The following is a 22,356-nucleotide window of genomic DNA, read 5'->3' on the forward strand; positions in this document are numbered from 1 at the left end:
TGCATTCAATAATTTTTTTTATTTTGAAATAGAACAGTTGCGTAGAATTTTTAACGCATATGCCCGGCTGAATTTTTGACCTAAACTTCCGGTGATCGATCAAAATGAAAGTAGGTTGAGACTGGAGAGAGTCGGATCTTAACAACTGAAGGCACTTGGTTTTTATACCCTGAACAGGGTATGTTAAGTTTGCCTCGAAGTTTGTAACAATGGAAGGAAACTTCCGAGACCCTATAAAATATATACATAAATGATCAGCATGATGAGCTGAGTGGATTTAGCCATGTCCGCCTGTCTGTCCATCTTTCCGTTTGTCTGTCTGTATATATACGAACTAGACCCTCAGTTTTTAAGCTATCTGTATATATTGTATTGTATTTAGAAATAATTTTTAATTAAATTAATATACCCTGTTCAGGGTATAAAAACCGCAACTGATTGATGTGAGTTAATTGGTAATCAATTCAGATTTATTTGAAAATAAACCATTCTTCAGGATTTCATTTTGAACTAAAACCTGAACTTTAGAATACCAATAAGACCAATCGTGAAATAACACCAAAAATTAAAACAATACATTCAAATTATAAAACAATCGTTTGTGTAACGTGAGTACCTACTGATGATAGCAATAACCCATAGTGCTTAAAACCATAAGGAATCCAATTAGTGCCATCACTTTGCATCACCACTCTACAATATAAAGCATTTTTTGTTTTTTAGTAGTGTGGAATGATCACTCTAGCTATCTTGGTAGGGTTCGATGCCCAGCTAAAACCAATCCGTACTATTGGTCCCGCATTTGGTTGCAATGGAACTCCACATAAGGAGTTTCCATAAAGTCAACTCATTCCGCAATCGGATAGTAATCGCAATAGCCACCGGAAAACCCATCAACATGACTATTTTGAAGCAAACTTCAAGAGATTGCCGTTGATACAACGTTCACGGATGGAGCGCACGCACTGATTGAGTCAACAATGTTTAGTCAATATAACCTATTCATTCTATTTACCTGTATTACCATAATATTTTATTATTGTCAACTTTTCAACTTATGCGACGTATAATTATCATTAGTGATATCCACACCCTCATACATTTTATAGATAACAGCTCTCTTAAATGATCTGAGCGCCGTCACATATGAGCCTGTCTTGCCTACACGCTATATGAAAACTAGAATGAAAACAATTGCAAATTGATGCTAACTCTTCTAGAAATATAAGTAAACTTTGCTTGTTCAAGTCATATATTTCTCGATGATTCACAATACAAAAACGTTTTCTAATTATGCAAGATTTGCGTCCAAAGAGTAAAGTCAAGTAATCTGTGAGTAGTGCGAATCCCATCGAGATATTTACCTTTAACCTCGGACTGATTTAAATGTCAATGCAGGACTTATGTGAACTGTAACCTGAACTCAGTCACACGCATGTTTCAAGTCATCCCTGCAGGAGCCACGTCGCTTTACCAAACTCCAAATAAACAAACTTTAACATTAAAAAAAAAATATTCCATTCCCCACTTCTTACTTTTCATTTGGCTAACTCTACACTTACGAGCTAGATATAACTATTTATACGTAATATATTTGCAGAACATTCAACTATCGTCTTATGGACATAGTGTTCGCTGGAAATTGTGGTTTCATGGAGACACTGAAGAAGCGCTTGCATGTCAGTCGCCAGAATGCCGCACGAAAATCAACACTATAGAAAGCATAAATGAAGGGATTTATAGCGCTATTGAACCAACCGAGCCAGGTAAGTCCCTTCGCCAACGTTCGACTTACTTGATGGTCCTCCAGGAAAGGAGTTATCAGATAATATATGAAGAACGGTAGCCAGCAGGCGATAAAACCGCCCACAACAATGCTCAGCGTTTGCGTAGTTTTGTTCTCTTTTTTCAGCGAAGTGATGCGATTCGAAAGGGATTTGGCGTGATGATGATGATGTTGTTGCTGTATGCGCGTATGACGTGTCAGTGCAGCAGCTTCCGGCTGTAAATTTGACGAAGTGGTCTCACTTGCTGCCGAAGCAATCGCACTTAAGCCCGCACCGCTGTCGCCGCCCCCGCCGGAAGCGCCAAAGTGATGGTGGTGTCGCACGCTAAGCGTACGTGTCGACCAGTGCTGATCGCTTAAGCTTGTATTGCCAATAGTAGGAATGTTTAGGCCACCGCCACCGCCGCAACCGCTTGTCATTACGGTCGTGGTGGAGGACGATGTCGGGGTACGCCTTAAAGATGACGGACGCGTTAATTCATAGCAATTATTTTTGGCATTCGCTGTGCTTAGAGCAAGTAGAGAGTGGCAATGAGGTGAAGAACCACCACCACCACCGTTGTCATTATCATTGCCACTGCTGTCAGTAGCTGCCGTGGTAGTGACGCCGCCAGCTTCACCTTCGCACAGCATCACGTCGTGCAGCTCTTTGGCGATGGTTTGGTTCGAAAATGTGCGGGCTGCTGCCTGTTTTCGTTGGCCCGAACTAAGCTCCTGCTCAGAGAAGTCATGGTCAATGTCATGTTCTACATCGGCGGCTGTGTAGCGCTTGAACTTCTGCAAAAACAAAGGACAGAAAAACACATAAATATCCAAAAAGTTTTTTATTTTACTCAAAATTGCTGAACATCTACAAAACGAGCATTAAATTTTGAATTTAGCTGAAAAATACCGAAGAGAACACCAGCACGTTTCCGAAAAATATATCTAATTTTTCATCTCGCCGTTTTCAAAGTCAACGCACATTAATTTAATCATAAAAAACACCATGCTGAAAAGACACACATTACTCACCTTGTTATGGACACTGATGTCTGTCATGTGGTCATGGCGTGACGCAATAACACATGAAATTCTCGCATAAACATAAATCATAACGGCCATCGGAATGAAAAATGAGCCCATGGCCGAGAAAATCACATATCCTTCGTTCTGATTGTAACGACACTCGCTTAGATCTCGTCGCCCTGGCTCGTACCTGTACAGTCGGAGGTAAAAGAGAAGACAAAATTTGACACCTGTGGTAATTGATAAAACTTTTAACAAGAATAAACATTCATCTAAAATATAAGCAACCGACATTTTGTTAAAACAAAAATTGAGAAATTGTTGACATTGTGATTACATTCAGAGCTAATACTGATTTTTGAGAAAGTGGGGGTCACTAACAAATTTAGAAAATTTGTTGCCGAATAAAAATTCCTAATAATTGAAGAGTGCTCAAAAACCTTTTCAAAAGTCATTTCCAGCTTTCTAATTACTTTCACTGTCATATTCATTAAACGTGTGCTCCGCTTTGATTAGGAAGGAACTTTCACAGAAACATGCAATCATGTGAATGGTCGGAAGGTGTGCGTCTTTGGATTTATCAAATTTAATCAAGCAATGTACCTTTAATGCCCGCCAGACATACTGTAAAAAAATACAATCACACCTACACACACACATACTTACCAACCCAACATCGGTGGGCACGTGATAGCCAGCGCCAGGACCCAAACAACCAGAATCATTATGAACGCCAATCGCTTGGAGCGCCTTCTGCGTGAATAGGTCAGAGGTTGCGTAACGGCCAAATACCTAAAGCAAACAAACAAGGAAGGTAGACGACATATCTAGTCAATGTAGCTTATAAAAATTAATTGCATTGATAAAAAGAAACTTCAAATGCTGCCTTTTCCTATTCTCATTTAAAAAAAAAGTTTTCATGTTCACAAATTCGTTCTTAATTAAAAGTTCCACTTAACGTTTTCGACTAACTCAAATATTCAACGGTTAATTACATGGTATGGCCTGGTCATTAGGCGCTCATTTGCTCCTCTTCGTACTCACCTGTCAACACTGATGGCGCACAGGCTCAGTATGGACGCCGTGCAAAGCAGCACATCCAGTGATATCCAAATGTCGCAGAGCACCCATCCCAGACGCCAGGAGCCTGCAATGACACGGAGTGAAAGGGACATGCCATTTAAGTGACTTCTTCGTAAGCAAAGTACCAGTAAAATTGGATTAAAAGTTTTCACAGAAAAATGCTAAGTAGACCGAAATAAAGAAATACAAAGTAAGCCAAAATAAAAATAATATGAAATACAAACAAAAAAAACGAGCAGGTGAAAACTTTAATTTTTTTCTAAGAGCCTCTGGCAAGGTGTTGTATTGTGCAAGTATAAAAAGGTGACATGAAAATGGCAAATGTCCTTTTTATAGAAAATACAATGGCACAACGGCAGACAGTGACAATGTCAAAATGGCAGTTTTTTTACTGCTATTTTCAACAGAGCGTTAGTGCGGAGCAAGAATGTAAACTATTCAAAGACGAGCTGAACTTTTAAGGAACTAATGGGAGCGCTGACGAGTTAACAGAACGGTGATTTCATAATCCATACAGAATATCAGAAAATGAAGTCAATAATCACAAATTGTAGCATAGGGTTCTGAACTTCCTAACCTGTCATATATTGGCTTCCAGCTACAGCTTCCAGCAGAAGTTAACGTTTTTCTTGTTTCATAAAGTTTTCGAAAGCATAACGAAAATGTTTAAGAAATCAAGTTAAAAGTTATCTTTCAATTGCACATTCGAGCATTTCGAGAATTTTAAATTTTGGTTTACCATGTCTTTGACTTGAAACAGATAGGGGCCGATGAGCATACTAATCAGAACGCCTGCAAAGCTGAGCTCATCTCCCGCCAGTGTATTGATAAAATGAGTACCTTTTCAATGCTTTTGTAAAGTTTGCCAATCAAGAAACCTTTATGTCAAAGCAAGGAAAATTATTTTTGAAAGATTTCAACATTTTTCACGTTGTAGCCAAGGGTCGTATGTTGAAAACTTTTATTAAGCGACAAAAGGTTCAGCTGCTCAACATGCCACCCTTGTTTTTCTTTATTTACTTTATACCCAGAAATACAAATGTAGTGAGAATAAGAACATGGCAACAAATTTTACCTTTATATAGTATAAATAATGAAAAATATGAATTCTTGTAACACAAAATTTTAGTAATAGTGCAAATCGGCTTATTATAATAAAAAGAAAGTTGAAAAGTTCAATGCTGAAAGGACTCCTTCTCCACTTTACCCCTTCTCTACCTTCCATTCATTCCTTCTATATATGCACCAATGCTTTTTACATATAAATGTACTGTTATCCGCTGAAACGCGAAACAGTTTTGACCGAATTACTTGAAACCCAAGTTAAAACTAATGTCGTCTTTGTTAGCGCAAATATTTAATCAATAAGCGTTTTGTACTGGTTGGTACTTGACCCAAAGCATAAGCTCTTCCTAAAACTTTCACGGAGTAGTAATTGCATACTGTTTGTTTCTATATAGTATAGTCTTATGTATAGGAAAGCAATCGAAAAAATCGTTGATAAAAAGTAAAGCTATTTGAATAACCTTTAACATTATATCTATGACATATGAACCGATTTCAGCGATTTTGGATCCGTAATACCTAAAAGATAGATATATATTACATAAGTATATATAATATGATAGGTATAAGATTAGGATGACGATACGAGTTAGGCATTCGCCCATGCAGCGTTAACTTGAGTAAAAATATCGATATTTGCTACACGTGGTTCTTGGCACCCTGAAAAAGTTTGTATGGCAGATATACGAAATTGGACCTTGCCACACCCACAAAATACTATTAATAAACTACAAAGGGCTTCACAGGAGTCGGTGTAAAGATTGGAAAATGTTCGTAGCATCGCCCACTTTTAGGTGAAATCTCAGAAACTACTCCTCATTATCAAGAAAATTTGGTAAATAACATAATTTTCATAACGTGATGTTACAGTATTGAAGGGGGTGAACTCGAATTACAAACGCGCTCATTTCACATTCTCAATTTTAAATTGAATATGATTTATTCACTTTACATTATACGTATATGTACATAAATCAAAGACCAATGAGAGGTTGTGTCAATGTTTCTGAAGTGCTAGTAGATGTTGTCTATCAGGAAGAATAAGAATGTGAAATTTGAGAAGTTACTCTCACAAAGAGAGAAACAACGAAAAAGTAAAGAAGCGGAAAACTAAAGTAACAAATGTTTCACTAGCAGCTCGCCCAGCTCCGTACGCTGTCAACTTGTGCTCTCTTCTACTCGTTTTTGAGTTAAAAACCTTTTTTCAGCAGCAACTTGACTCGCTAGAGATAATTAGTCAATGAGAAACTAACCTAAAGATATCGGAATAAAACTTTGCGCAAATAATGTATTTAGGCTATGCATCTCGCGTCAAAAATTGTCGGATTTTAACTTCGCAAGCTTTTCGTTACCGAGTGTGTGTAACCCGGTACCAATAGCTGGCTTTTTACAGAAACTATGTTTGCACTTTAAAGGGATATTTTAACAAATTAAATACACAATTTTTATAAAAATAAAAATTTTCATATACTGGTTAATGTTTTCCATATATACAATTGCGCCCTTTTGGTGAAGTTCATATCACATATATTTCATTTAAGTTAATATAGTTTATTTATAAATATCTCAGATACGAGGCAAATTATAGAAATAAAACTTAGTGAGTCTATGGCGCATGGTATGAGTTAATAAGATACCAAATATAATCGTAATCCATTTACGATTTCGTCAAAAAATTACCCGAAAAAACGGGCCCGTTTAGTAGATCTTCTTTTTATAATTTCTATTATATAAATAAATAAAACTTAAGCTTCTCTTGGAGATGAATCTTGATTATAAAAGCCCTCGAAAGATACTTTTAATATTTTGTATAGTTTGGTGGATTTAAAATAAAACGTCCGCAAAATTTGTTCACATTTTCGTTATAACAATTTTTCAGTAAGCAATTCTCTATCTGTAAATATTATATTATATATCGTATAAAAGTAAGAAAACAAGGCTTATAATAACAAAAATTTGGATTTAAGAAGATGAAATTTTCAATGATTTGATCCATACTTACATATTTAGATAAGTATGTAAATACGAAGTCAATATTATATTCGAGTAGTGAACAAATAACTTCGGCATAATTAAACGGAAATATCATTCAACTGTCATATCTCATAATTTGACTCACCTATTAGGTGGACAGCTACAGCGGGTGGCATCACAAATATACCCACCAGAAGGTCAGCGATAGCCAAGCTCATAACGAAGCAGTTAGTTACGGTTTTTAAACGACGCGTTGTTATGACGGCCAATATGACGAGCGTGTTGCCGATGATGGTAACCACAATGAAAGTGCTGAAGACAGCAATTAGACAAATGCCCTGCCACGACAGCATCAGATCGTAGAACCGCGCCCATTCCTCGTCCGCGTCCATGGCAGTTGCGATATTATTCGTGTTGTTGGCCATAAACCCCGTTTGAAGTGGACTGCTGTTGTTGCTGCCACTGGCAGGCGTTGCGGAGGCGCTGACAGCTGTCGTCAGCAAGAGTGAGCGATTGATGACTTCCATGTTTTGCTCGTCATACATGACCGTACTCGTATGTGGCGAATCAGCTATGGCTGTCACTGTTGTTGTTGTAGGTACATGTAGCAGCTGCGCGCTACTGTTGCTAGCGTCAAAGGGAGGACCATTGTTATTGTTGTAGTTATTGGCGCTGTAATACATCGCATATGGCATTTGTTGTGTCATTCGATTGTGGAGATCGTTACGCGTCATCATTAACGGGATATTATTAGCGCTTTTGTGCAACGAGTTAACTCCATTAGCACTTTTTGTGCCAGCTGATATTGCCCAGACGATGGCGAGTAAGTCGTCGGAATTTGTATCGGTAGGCCAAACTGTCATTATAGACACTAATTTGCCGGTTTCAAAGCCCTCAGTTTCACGTTTGGTGCTGAAATGGAAAGAGGAATCCTTCAAAATTTTGCTTGTCAAAAAATACTAAAATATATGTACATAAGCATGAAAGTGTGTGCGTATTAACCCAGACACTTTGACCCACGCAGACGAAGTCGCGGCACCCAAATCCTTTACAACATATGCTATTCACGGCTTTGTTCTTGGCCGAATTTGAAACTTGCCGGCCTCCGATAACGGAAAACATCTGCTGTGGCAGGCTATTTACATACATATGCATGTATAAACATACACACATATGTGTGCTTCCACAAAGCGTTTGGGATTTTTGGTGAGTTGAAATGCTGGGACTCTATTGCTCTGCTGAAGATTACAAGAGAGGGGTATGATTTTATATACAAAGATATTTTTACAATGTTATGAATTTTAGGTATTTTCTAAGATTTGCCTTATAGCTTTATATTGTATAGTAATAATATTATACAGTCGTTGGTAATTTTGGGACACAAATGTCATTTTTATTTTGAAAATTTTCGTATTTCAAAGAAGAGAATTGGATAATTGGTCCAGAACTTGTTAAGATATAGGCACTGGAACTCAATTACATTAATTAAGCTAAATGTTGCTTAAATTTTTATATGATATCTGAGTAACTGTCTATGTACGAGATATACTTAAATATTTATATAAAAACTAGTAAAAACGTTAATTTCGGCTGTACCGAAGCTATACCCCTCACAGGTGTCTTTTTTATGAATTAGGAAAATAAAAATGGTTTTCATATAGGGACTAGAGTTTAATCGATCCGTGTGTATGACAATAGTGGCCCGTTATCTCCGGTTCCGAGTAAAAAACTTAAAACGGGAACAGTTTAAGCACCGTTTGCACAGATTTTGGGAGGAAATTCGAAAAGAATTTGTGCGTACCCAGCTGTACTAGTTTCAAAAACCGTGTAAAGCTTGTAAAATCAATGAGAAGCGAACGATTTGCATTAAAACAGACATAATGCAAGTCTATAGTTTAACAACCAATAAATAAAAGAAGTTTTTTTTCTCAAATTTAGTTTAATATTATCAGTATATCCTTAAGATTCCATTTTAGATATAACAGCCAAAGCTATCGAAATGGAGCTCTCATTTAAGGCGAAAATCGGATCCCAAAGTGCTTGAAATCTGCCCAAAATCTTACTCTGACCCTCATTTACCGAATATAAGAAGCTCTGATCTTCCGGTTGTCTTTACGCAATATACATCGATAAATTTGAATGGTATCTCAATGTAATTTAGTTAGTGTAAAAAAGCGACGATGATCTTCCCATATTCCCTTATATATCCTTCATAATCAATCTCTCTATGTGGTGAAATTTTTACCCGTGCAGTAAATATCACTCAGTATAAACCTTCTGCCGGCAAGAATTTTTGAAATCGGTGCAGACTTTCATCTATCCTCCATACACTTAATATAATACTATGTTTCGACCTACACTTGATCACTAGATTTATGCTGTTGAGTAGATTATCTCACAAATTTGCTAGATTTATCAAGATTTCGTCATACAAAATTGATAATTGTTAATCTCATTACCGAGGTGATTTAGATTAATTCTATTCGAAATCTCCCTACGCGACTTTGATTTAGCGCCATCTGTTTGTCACATTTTGTTTTAAAACACCAATTTCGACACTACAAACTGTCAAAGTGAAAATAAACTAAATCAACAAATAAAGTAAAAGTAAAAAACTAAAGCAATTTTAAGTGAAAATGGCATAAAAAAGGAGAGTACTGTGGAATGAGGCTGCCGCAGCCGATCTAATAGAGTTGTGGCTTCGATCGGCTTGTCAAAAACACCAGTTTTATAAATCGCCAACGGCAGTGGAAACAGGCTGGATTAGTGAATATATTAAATGTAAGTATATACATTAAAGTTTTTGGTGAGAACATGACGAAAAGCTCGAGTTGCCCCGTGAATCTAGAGTGACCCTTGCCAAACTTTGTTCTGGATACTGTAGCAGGATAAACTAAATATATGTTCAGAGTGAAATGAGTCTCCGCATGACTCTAACCAACTCTTTTTATGCCCAGTGAACCCCACCCCACTCATCTAACACCTCTCTCCCAATGGTCGAGCACCTTCGCAGCAGTACGTCTCCTGGGCCTACTGTTAAATGACTTGGACGACAACCAACCAGCTTGAGACGCAAAATCGAAATGAAATGTTCAAATCTAAAGTTGAAATTTGTTGAAATATGCTGCGAGAGAAATTTATGGTAATTCAGCTGCGGAAAATGAATGTTGAACTCTTTCGCAATAGTTTTAAACATAAAGGTTTGTCCCGCCTTAGGTCTTTGCAAATTGCGAGAGTACAAAATGTTCGCCTTATTATACTGATCTACAGTGCTTTTTTTGCCTTAAATATAAGCTCGATTTTGGATATATTGGTGCTCATAGTTCATGAAGCTAAATGGATTTCCAATAAAAGTGATCAAAAACACACACACGAATTGTTAAGGAAACTCAAATGATTTCTATTTAGTGTGAAGTACAATCGATACAATTAAATTCTTAATATAGCATCATTCAAATGGCCCCCTCGACTTCTTTTGCAGGAAGGAATTCGATGAACCCAAAATCAAGTCGTATGTCATGAATAGCACGTTCAATATTGACTTTGAAAGATTGAAGAGTGTCTGTTTTATTGCTAAAGACCAATGACTTCAAATAACCCCACCAGAAGTAGTCTAATGGTGCTAAATCACAACTTTTTGGAGCCCATTCAATGTCCATTTCTTGAAACTATCAAATTCACGACGTTTATGGTGGTCCAATGGCTTCAGTTCTTGATTGAGAACAATTTTATACAGGTGCAAGCCCAAATCTTGAAACCGACAATTACGGTCTTCAGCAACATTTGCCTGAACGGCAGCAATATTTTCATTACTTCGAACTTTGGAAAACATTTTTTGAATTTAAAAATTGTAAATAGTTGTAATACTGTCAAAGATATGGATGAGGAAATTAATTAACAAAATTAATGTGGAAAGGTGAAAATAATGAAGTAAATGAAATCTAATGAATGTTTTAGTTGGAGGAGTTCACAACTACTAGAATGTAGCAAAAGCCGGAAAGGCAGCATAGAACTATAAAAGCTTTTTTTTTTGTCAAATCAACTTAACACACACATACATATGTTTTTGGAGAATCAGAGAATATTTCAAGCTCCCTGGAAAAATCAACATTATAAATAAATATATACACTTACATACATATTCTGAATGATAAAATATGAGAGAAGTGCCGCTTACTGTGAAAGAATACGAGTACAAATTGGGAAAAACACAAAGACTGCGCCAAAGCTTTTGCCAACAGCAAGTTGCGTAGCACCTTGCACTCCTCGACTCCTTTGATATCTTAAGTACGATTCGTGCTAATTGCCAGCATTATGTAGCAAGTGTTACGCAATCCCCAACACCGTTAGAGTGACACAGTCGTCAAGCCAACCTTACTTATAAATAACAGAAGCTCTGGGAAATGTCGCTATATGCGCTTCCATGCATGAGTGTATTGGTATCGGCGCTGTCGTTTAGCTCCTCATGGCCAGACAGTTCCTTCGCTGCATTGCTGTGAAATGCATGACGAGCTCTGCCAATCGTTGTGACGGTAATTTATGCGCATCTTGGAATTAAGTCACCACAGTACAAAGTACCTGTGAACGGGTAATAGGGGCAGCTAGAGACATTTCTACGAACGACAGGTGTGGCAATTGTAAACGAGCCCATTTGAAATGAATTCAAAGCGACACGTCAAGAGAAGTATTTGTGGTGTGCTTTTGAAATACTTTGCTTTGACTCAAGAGATTAGTTAATTAAAAGACACCGTAAGTGTAGTCCTTTTGAGGCAAATGAAATGCTTTGAAATTTGTTGCAATAAAAGGGATTGCACCTGAACTTGTTAGTGGAACTTGCGGAATTAAATAATTTGCATAAAATTACATTAATCAACTGCAATGACATTAGCGGACAAACCGTTATATTATATATGCATGTACATCTTAGTTAAACAATTTTTTAGATTGATGAAGTTGTTGGTAAATTAATACACTTCAAGCAACTTGCGATGCTGGCTATTGAGAAGGAATACTCGATAGCGCAAGGCATTCCCTTGAATTGATAAGGTATAAACATATACGAGTATATAGTATCCGACAAAACAATTTATATATACCTTTGCTAAGGTTGCTAATTTTGAAAAAATAGCAAAAAATGCGATGGGGTATCTTTAGTTTTGTCGGATAATGTATATAATTTATACAACTTTATTTCGTTTTTATAAAAAAATATATTTTGGGACTATGCTATATTTAATACTTAGGGGCTTGAACAGTTTTGGTTCGATTTAGACAATTTTTGGTCACAAGGTGGCATACTTTAACGTATTATTCACGCAAAGTTTTACAACGATACAATCATTGTTGCTTGATTTGCATAGTAAAAAGTGAAAGAATCAGATGGAATTGAAAATGGTGTTATGTGGGAAATAGGCGTGGCCCATTTTCGCACTATAACATAGAAATATGAAAAGAACGTTATGCACCGAATTTGGTTGAAATAGGTTAAGCAGATCCCAAGATATGGGTTTTCACCTAAAAGTAGGCGGTGCCACGCTCACTGACTAATTTTGAACGAGGTTCCCATAAAGTCATCCCATACCATCCCAGAGATAAAATTTAATGTCTCTGGCGTGTTTAGTGCTTGGTTTATCGCGCTTTTAGTATTTTTATACTCTTGCAACATGTCGCTACAGAGTATAATATTTTTGTTCATCTAACGGTTGTTTCTATCAGCTAATACTAATCGAGTTAGATGTAGAGTTATATATATAGATATAGATGATGAGACGGGTTGAAATCCGATTGTTTTTTTGACACCATAAGAAGATCATTTTTGTAAATGGGCGTAACCCCACCACTGCCATTCCCTCACAACTGCATGTAAACCAAAGGGTCACTGACTCTAAATGTAAATAAAGGTTGTTGACTTCGATAAATGAAAAAAATAGGTTGGGGACTTCGCTAAATCGAAAATAGGTTGTGGACTTGGCTAAATGTAAACAAAAAGTTCATTGACCTCATAAAATGTAAACAAAGGGTTCATTGACCTTGGCAAAATGTAAACAATAAGGTCATTGACCTCATAATATAAACAAAGGGGTCATTGACCTCATAAAATGTAAACAAAAGAATCCCAAATGTAAATAAAGATTAGGGAATTGGTTAAATGTAAACAAAAAGATACCCCGTGAAGGGTAATCGGTGAAGGCTTCGGTGCAGCTGAAATTACATATCTGAATGTATTTTCCCTACTTTGATCTTTGCAAGTTGCAACCGCAGATGCCCCTCCCTAATGTGATCCTTTGTACCAAATAACAGTCTTGTATCTTATTGCGAGACTTAGTTATGGCAATTTATTTGTTTTTGATGAATGGCGTTTTGTGGGCGTGTCAGTGGTCCGATTACGCCCATCTGCAGTACCAAACGTCTTACGGTCATAAAGATATCTCAATTTTTACTCAAGTTACAGCTTGCACGGACGGACGGACAGACAGTCACCCGGATTTCAACTCGTCTCTTTGTCCTGATCATTTACATATACATAACCCTATATCTAACTCGATTAGTTTTGGGTGATACAAACAACCGTTAGGTGAACAAAACTATTATACTCTGTAGCAACAAGTTGCGAGAGTATAAAAAGTAATATTGGATACCGAAACTTTCATCTCATTATGCAGTAAAACTTTCCGAGTTTCTATGCTTTGAGAAACACATGGGTATGGGAAATCTTATTTCAATTCATGTATAAGATTGTTGACGTTACTAAAACATGATTTTCGCTTTGCTACCTACACTAAATTATATATACATACAAAGGTATTTCTGCTTGTAACTCTGTTCTAACTGTTTCATTGGAATCAGCAGTGTAAAATTGACATTGCCCACTGCAATAATTCAGCATAAACAGACTTAACACTAGGAAAACAAATAGTTGTAAATTACAAATGCATAGTAGAGATAGTTTTGACATTTAGCACATTTGCATAGCTGATTTGCTTAGCTCCACCAGTGAGGCAGAGGCATTAACGCAATAAATGTCAGAATCCACTTCAGTTACTATCTGTTAAGAGATAATAGAAAAGTGCTTAAAATGAACATCATATTTACATTACGGCCGGAGGCCACTGTTACAAGCATAACTGTAATATGTGCTACTACCACGAATAAGCAATATTGGGTTAATTAGACGCCAAATGGCCCGCAACAACAATAATATAAAATATTAGCATAAAAAATTAAACAAAAATCATAAATTTCTTTTTAATAAATGGTTTACAAGAGTTATTATTTAGCACACTATTCTGTGCTGATATGGTTTTTTATCTGTGATTAAATAATTCACTCCTAGAAACATCCCAATTTCATGGCAGTAGAGAGAAATTCAATTTAATTGAAATTTTATTACTTTGATAAAAAAAAATTTTATTACTTTGATAAAAAATACAATGTCTACACTAAACTTGTATATCATACACATATAAAATTACTTAGCGGCAAGCATTTTTTTGAGGTCTGCGAACAAATTTGGAGAACAAGGTGGATGCGAATCAATTCATGCATTTTTGTCATTGTTTTGATTGACTTGTGATACAGTGCATTGTCTTGATGAAACAAAATATTTTTCTTTGCCATATGTGGTCGCTTTTTTACAATTTCGGACTTCTAACGTTCCAATACCGCTATATAATAGTCAATATTGAAGGTTTTTCCCCTCTCAAGATAGTCGATGAATATTACATCTATCTTATCCCAAAATACCGAGGCCATAAACTTTCCAGCTGATTGTTGTGATTTCGGGCGCTTGGAACGAGGTTTACCAGCTGCTGTTCACTCAGATGACGATCATTTCGATTACGTAGTGAAGTGATGGATCCAGGTTCCATCCAATGTCACATATCGACGCAAAAATTCTGGTTTGTTACGTTTAAATATGGCAAAACACTGCTCAGAATCATGAACACCTTGCTGTTTTTGGTCAACAGTTAGCAAACGCGGCGCCACTTTGAACAGAGCTTTATCATGGACAAATGCTCATGCAATTAAGATAGCTTATATAAAGTCAATCGCAAAAATCTTATTGTATTTATATTATTATTAATATTGGAGGGCTGGCATTTTGGGTGTGGACCGATTTCGACAATTTTTAGACGTGAAATGCCATAACTTAAGGTTACTATTAGCGCAAAGTTTTATTTGAATATATCTCAATTTTAGTAGTTACAGTTATCGGTCGCACGGACAGACCGACGGACACACAGTCACTCTGATTTCAACTCCTCTCGTCATCCGGATTACATTAATTACATACAAGTATATAACTCGATAATTTTGAGGTGTTACAAACAACCAACAACAACGAGAGTAGAAAAAGATTTCTTGGTTGAGCTAAATGAAACATAAATATACATGAAACTTCTAAAGTATTCTGCGTAATTGAATATATGCAACCGCCCAATATTTTGAATGCGGGCAGTGTTAAAACACTGTGTAATTAAATACAAGCTGACATTATAGCGGGTCATTTAAGATAAACGGATTGTTTCAATTTAATTCAAATTAATATAAATATTAACTTAAACGCTTTACTTTGCTTTGGCAGATGAAGGTTGCTGCTCAAATGAATGTCGCTTTGCTGCTTATCAAAAAGTTTGCGTGGACGTTGACGGCGGCCTTTGAAACGCGTAAAAATCAATAGAGTCTGAAAGCAACAAACATTTGCGCATACATACTTGTATATGTATATAGAGTTTGTAAAGTTGTATGCTATTGTATATAGGTATATGGGTTACTCCTACACAAACAATTAGGTACACAGTACCTCATGACTTTGATCACCGAATAGACAAAAGTTAGAAAAAAATTCCAGTGATTCGATCATATAAGCGCAAAGAACTACTTCTTAGAAAACGGCTTTTAGTTTTGTATGCTAGCTGAACAAATTAAAACATTTTCATTATATTCATCATAATACTGCTGGGTCATTTGAGGACCGATACCACTCATTCACTTAATGCTTATCGAAGTATTTTGGCTTAAGTATATTGGCATAACTTGAGCCCGCACCAATCAACTTTTGTAGAGTTCTTTTTCGATTATTCGTGTCATTTTGCGAGAGTATATATATTTATACCCTGCACAGTATTTATTTAAATTCGTCACAATGTTTGTAACACCAAAAAGGAAAGACCCTATAAGGTATGTACACATATAAATGATCAGTCCGGATGTCTCGATATACTCGTACTAGTCATTCAGTTGTATCGCTCTGAAATTTTGCACACGTCCCTTCCTCACCAAAAAGCTACTGATTTGTCGGAACTGACGATATCAGACAACTATAGCATATAGCTTCCATACACCTATGTAAACTGACTCATCAAACTCAAGTTCTTATTTATTTGACAAAACATCTTAATGAAATTTGGCATAAATTATTATTCGAAGTATCGCTACAATTTCAGAAGAATTTGTTCAGATCGGACCACTATAGCGTATAGCTGCTACACACACTGACCGATCAAAATCAAGATAAACATCTTTTTATACCCTTTAATGCTATAAAAAATGCACCTGTGAAGGGTATTATAACGTCGGTGCAGCCGAAGTTAACGTTTTTTCTTGTTTAATTGTTGCAATTACTGTAAACACTTTTGGATATGAGGAAGAATTCAATGCAAACATTTGCATGCAACTCGAAGCCACTGCAAAGTCTGCAGCAAACGCCACCAGCATTGCTTGTAAAATGCCAGATTTGGCGTTTCATTTTCCCAATTTGCATCACATAAGTGTGAATAGGAACCACATCCCTACAGGAAAGTGCTGATGGGATCACTTATACATTCACACATTCACATTGGCTACGTCAGTACTGAAGGCCAATTTAACCGGCAATTGACCATCACTGTTATTGTTAAAAAGAGATCCTTACCTTAAAGAAGTTTCGAGAAGTTTTGTGAAATACCTACGTATCTGTTATTCCGTGGGATAAAGCAAAAGTGTTGTGTGCTCTTGTGCAATTATTCTTTTTGTGTTAAAAAAATAAATTAATAGCGAAGAAGTTTTCATATATAATATACGTAAGTTATCTTAATTTTCAATTTAAATTATATTTTAAGTTAATTTTCATTTTTATTTAGGTATTTTTAAATTCCGAAATATTCATGAACTGGAGAAACACGTACAGCAGAGCTTTTGAAAGGAACAAGTGTGAAATCAAGTGAATATTTCTTTGCATAATTTATTATTTTATTATATTTTTGTTGCACTCCTTTTTACTTGTATGTATATTATTATAACTAACTTTAATTAAAAGTTTTGAATTTATTAAGGAAATAAAAATTATATTATCCATTGCGCAAAAGAATTTTTCACTTGTGATAGATTTACAGTAATAACTGACAAATGGCAGCTAATATAGCTTTTGAGTCTAACTGACAATTTTTAGCTTTGATGGATTATTTATATACATATATATATTTATCAGCAAGGACTCAGGAAAAGGCATGAGAGTGTGCAGTATAGATATATAGTGAATCAATTCCGAGTATCCATGTGTTAAAGGGAGATGCAAAATCACACAAATGCGTTTGTTTACATCAATTTTTGCACAAGGCTCTTAAGAAAATGATAGAAACTTTGTTCTGCGCGCTGACAAAATTTTTTCAGCTGTAACTGTCATGTTACCGGTCAGATGGCTGTCACTGTTCTCATAGGGATACCATACATATGTACATATGCAAAGTGCGTGTGTGGTTAGCTGTATAGCATAGGTGATGACGGGAAAGCGGCTAACAGCGGTTTTGTTTCCAGCAACAATGGCTGTAGGGCGCATGCAATGCGGCATTTGATACTTTGTTATTTCAGCATGCTTTTGGCGCATCAGTTTCCCTATCGATTTGGTGTCTGAAAACAAACCGCTCAACGCATTCGTGAATATGCTCGACATCTGTGCTAAATATGCACACCATAGAGATCGTTGTCGACGTCAAAATCACACACAAACTACTCTTTGTGCGCATACAAATTAGAATAATTTTTATATTGAATTGTGATGAGATTTCCAGTGTAATTCAATTTTACAACATTGAATGCCAAATTGGATAAGCGCGCTCGCCAAATAAGTGATTTATGGTATTCAACTTGCAGTTAGCAACACAATGGCTGACGGGTTTCTCGAGCCAGTTAAAGAGCAGACGTTGTTAGTCATTTAAGGCCGATTAAGCAATTCGCCCTCCAAAAACTAACTTTTTTCGATGCTAGGAAAATACTGAATCCAACTTCAGTCAGTAACAAGTATGGGGGCAATTTAAATTTTTAGAGATTAAATCCGGGTCACATTTTCTGGTTTTGACAAATCTTTACATTAGAAAATGTTGAGAAAGAATTCACTATTCGGATTTCTTTCATATGTAGTTATTGGTCAAGAGAACGCTTGATTTAATCAAAATATCGCAAATATAAACCTAAATAACTGTTTAAAATTGACCGAAGAGTCGGAAATGTTTAAATTAAGTATATTATTTATTTCTATTATTAGAAGAAGTATTAGCCCCATTATAAACATTTTAAGGCCAGACAAGTCTGACTTATTGACGAATATATATAAAATATAGTCTGACGGAAGTTTAAAAAAATTTATATTAGGTATATGGGGCCTAGGGTAAGTATTCACCCGATGTTATCAACTTTTTACACAAATCTTACCTCTTTTATTATCAGAAAAAGATGCACTCTGAATTATACTACAATATAACTCAAATAATATAATTAATATATTCCAAATATTGACCTATAGTTTCGGTATAAAGTCCACGTGCTCGGTATCTTCTAGCTTTAAAAGTAACTGCCCGATTTGGATAACTTTAAAATATGAGATGGCTTTGTCTAATTTCACAATTTAACACAAAATTATTTGGATAATGTTATGCGTCGAGTTTGGTTTCAATTGTCGCTGATATATGAGATTTAACTTAAAAAGAGGCGATGCCACATCAACACTGTAATTTTTATAACGATTCCTATGAAGGCGTTAAGCGTCATCTTGGTTGTGAAATTTTACAACATACACATTCAATTCGTGATTTCCCCAAAATGTTCACCTTTTTAAATTTTTAAAGTTTGCTCACTGTGAAGTCAATAGGACCTCTATCAATTACATCCACTGTCTTAGTAAAGGCATCTTATACATGTCAAAGCCTTGAAATATGATGTCAAAGTGAGCAAATCCAGCATTGAATATGTCAATCACCCATTTATAATAACACAATTTTTATACCCTGAACAGGGTATATTAAGTTTGCCACGATGTTTTTAATACCGGAAACGCTATATATATGTAATATGTATACTCGTATATAAATGATCAGCGTGACGAGCTGAGTCGATTTAGCCATGTCCTTCTCTCTGTATATATTGTATATATGCGAACTAGGCCCTCAGTTTTTGAGAAATCAATCTGAAATTTTGCACACGTCCTTTTCTCTTCAAGAAGCTGCTCATTTGTAGGAATCGTCGCTATCGGCGGAGTGTATTCTAGCTTCGGTGCAGCCGAAGTTAAGGTTTTTGCTTGTTTAAAATAAACCTTTCAAAAGTATTACACAATAACACTATAAATTATTATACATTTCCCTATTATCCTGAATATATAAAATTTTAAATCAAATTTGTTCTATAACACCTGGATAACTGGTTTCAACGAAGGAAAAACCTGTTCACGCAGTCACGTCATAGGTATAATATGTAGTATAAAATGTAAATATATATTATATAACAGTTTTATTCACCTAACGGTTGCTTGTCTCACCAAAAAATAATCGAGTTAAATATAGCGTTATATAAGTATACTTATATAAATGATCAGAATGATGAGACGAGATGAAATATGAGTGACTGTCTGTATATCCGTCCCGTCAGTCTATCCGTGCTGTAACTTGAGTAAAAAGTAAGATACCTTGACATTAGTTTAATGCCGAAAATTTTTGAAATTATATTATATTACAATGCATATAATAATTTCCGTTATTCATATAACAAACCGCTGAACATAATTGGAGTTGATCTACATAGACCTTGGTCATAATCTCATATCCCTAATATCACCAATTACGATGTTCTGGTTAACGTTTTGCACATGAACTCAATATATTGCATATATTCATTCGCGATTTCGTTGAATAATGAATATTGAACTCTTTCGCAAAATTTTTTGATATGAAGTTTTGCCAACGCCTGAATGTATTCCACGGAGTTGAACTTTGCAAGTTGAAAGAGTATAAAATGTTCGGTTACACCCGATTTTAGCCCTTTCTTACTTGTAGTAATTATTTTTGTGAGTCTACCATATGTTCTAATTGACACTCCTATATCACGCAATGCTTAAACCTCAGTGACTTCCTTGCATCATATTAATATTATCATAACAAAATTCATATTGAACCATTAACTATATATGTATTACGTTTCAAAAATACCATTCAAGTTCATATAGTTGAATTACATTTTTAAAAGCTAAGACTTTTGACTGGAGAAGAAGTATATTTGTATATCATTTATTTATTAAATAATAAATTATTGTAGACAAAGACGGTTCTTTTCAGTAATTTATGTAATATATGATACTTCGCTTCTAGCAACTTATAGTACAAATAATTATCGCAATAAATGTTTGCCATAAGAGAAAGAAATAAAAATTTAGCTACACCAGCAGATTAGTAAAATCTTTCTCTTCTTGTACCTAGCCTCGAGTCACATATATTGAGTTTAAACTCAATAAAACAAGCTTTATTTATATAAATATCAATATTAAGTATAGCTGACTTTTATCAATCAAAAACATTTTGAATTCCTAAAAATAATATGCTGTAAATTAAATTATACCTTTAATAATTTAGCAAGTTGAAATTTTGGTTTCATAAAAAACTCTAATATTATGGGCGGACAGTTCATTCCGAGCCCCCTTATGTAATAATTTCTTTTGAGTCGTGCATACATTTTTTATCTCGAAAACTCCCACATAAAAGGCCGAAAACACATAAACCAGACAATCTTATCTTCTTTAATGTTGGTCATAAATAATTTTCATCAATGTATGACCTTTTAGACTTCCATATATACTGACACAAATATATAAAGCCAAGCATTGAAAGAAGTAAGTTTGTGGAGTCCGTTAATTACGACACTTCGCTGCAGATTCTCGCCTTAGTAGCCTTTACGTTGTGAGCAGTACTTTTGACAGCAAATGTGCTCACATTTAATTATCATCACAAGCAACACCAACCAAGGCTCGAGTACTTTAAGGAAGCACCCAACGCCGACTTGCAACAGAGAAAAAGTGGCAAGAACGCAGGCACCTTCTGCTTACTGTCTTATGAAATGTTGAACACAGTTGAGGTGGTGCTCATTTAAACACCAGAAACAATAATCAAAGCCAACAGCTTCTCACCAACACAGGCCCCAAGACAAGACTGTTGCGTAAGAATCCACTTGCCGAGAGTCGTTTGATGGCAAGAATTTAGCGCACTAAACAAACACAAATAGAAGCTACTAACACAATATGACTTACCAGTCCGATGGCGAAAGTGTGCTTGTGCACTTTCCAACGCGCTGACGACTGCAAGTGTAAATGTGTTGACCGAGGTCCGCTGGTTGTAATAGTTGTTGACGATTATGCACTTAAGAAAACACATTGCATAAAAGTGGCATCAGCGGCACAAATGGCCCAACGATGGACCGACGGTCAATGCAAGACGAGCGCTTATATGCGACTGCCAGCTCTTAGGCGCGGAAGTTTGCGGCCCGGTAATTGTTTCCGTCTCGCTAACGGATTATTTGTACTTTCCTTAGGGTTTTAACGAATGCAAATTGCGATTTTCACTTTTTCAGACGCTTCAACGCATAGATTTGAACTTCCGTTTCCGGCTGTCGTTTCGTATCCAAAGCTAATCAACGTCTCATTCACAGCTCACTTTAACACATTTTCTGCACATATGCCACTGCTGGCGAACATTTCGTCAGCCGAATTATTCAAATTAACGGCATAAATCAGCACTTTTCATACTTCGTAGTCACTTAGCAATAATCGCACTGCGTTTTGTGGGAGATCACGAACAGCCATATGGACACAGGCCTTTTAAAGAATTTAAAAATTTGTTTTTGGTTTCTTTATTTGCCTTTGATGGGCATTGCTATCTAAAATTGGTGGACGATTCTTCGCGCCAACCACGACCGATCCAATGCATCGTTTCAACCGAACTGTTTCAAACATTCGCCAAGATTTGTGCGGCTCTGCTTGTCTAGCAGGCGTTGTCGGTAACAGTAATGTTGCTAGCATCCTTCGTGTGAAATAACAGTAAATCACTGCATTTATGTTCGGCCAGCGTTAACAGAGAGCGGCAGTGAACTTTTCCAGCACGCTGGAATCAAGCACGTGTGTGTGTATGTGGCACATGCGCATTGCC

At 36.0% G+C, this 22,356-nt stretch overlaps 1 protein-coding gene across 1 annotated transcript; it reads right to left on the reverse strand.

Annotated features, from left to right (window-relative positions):
* Window positions 1–286: 286 nt before the first annotated feature.
* TyrR (Tyramine receptor) lies at window positions 287–22,134 on the reverse strand. The gene is made up of 6 exons (XM_014240998.3): window positions 21,462–22,134; window positions 7,062–7,828; window positions 3,839–3,941; window positions 3,461–3,586; window positions 2,801–2,984; window positions 287–2,563 (listed from the first exon to the last, which is right to left on the reverse strand). Exons 2-6 carry the CDS (start codon window positions 7,777–7,779, stop codon window positions 1,610–1,612), a joined length of 2,085 nt encoding a protein of 694 aa, XP_014096473.3. The 5' UTR covers window positions 7,780–7,828; window positions 21,462–22,134; the 3' UTR covers window positions 287–1,609.
* Between the last annotated feature and the right edge of the window lie 222 nt (window positions 22,135–22,356).

The sequence above is a fragment of the Bactrocera oleae genome, chromosome 2 (genome assembly GCF_042242935.1).
Source record: "Bactrocera oleae isolate idBacOlea1 chromosome 2, idBacOlea1, whole genome shotgun sequence".
Classification (NCBI taxonomy): Eukaryota; Metazoa; Arthropoda; class Insecta; order Diptera; family Tephritidae; genus Bactrocera; species Bactrocera oleae.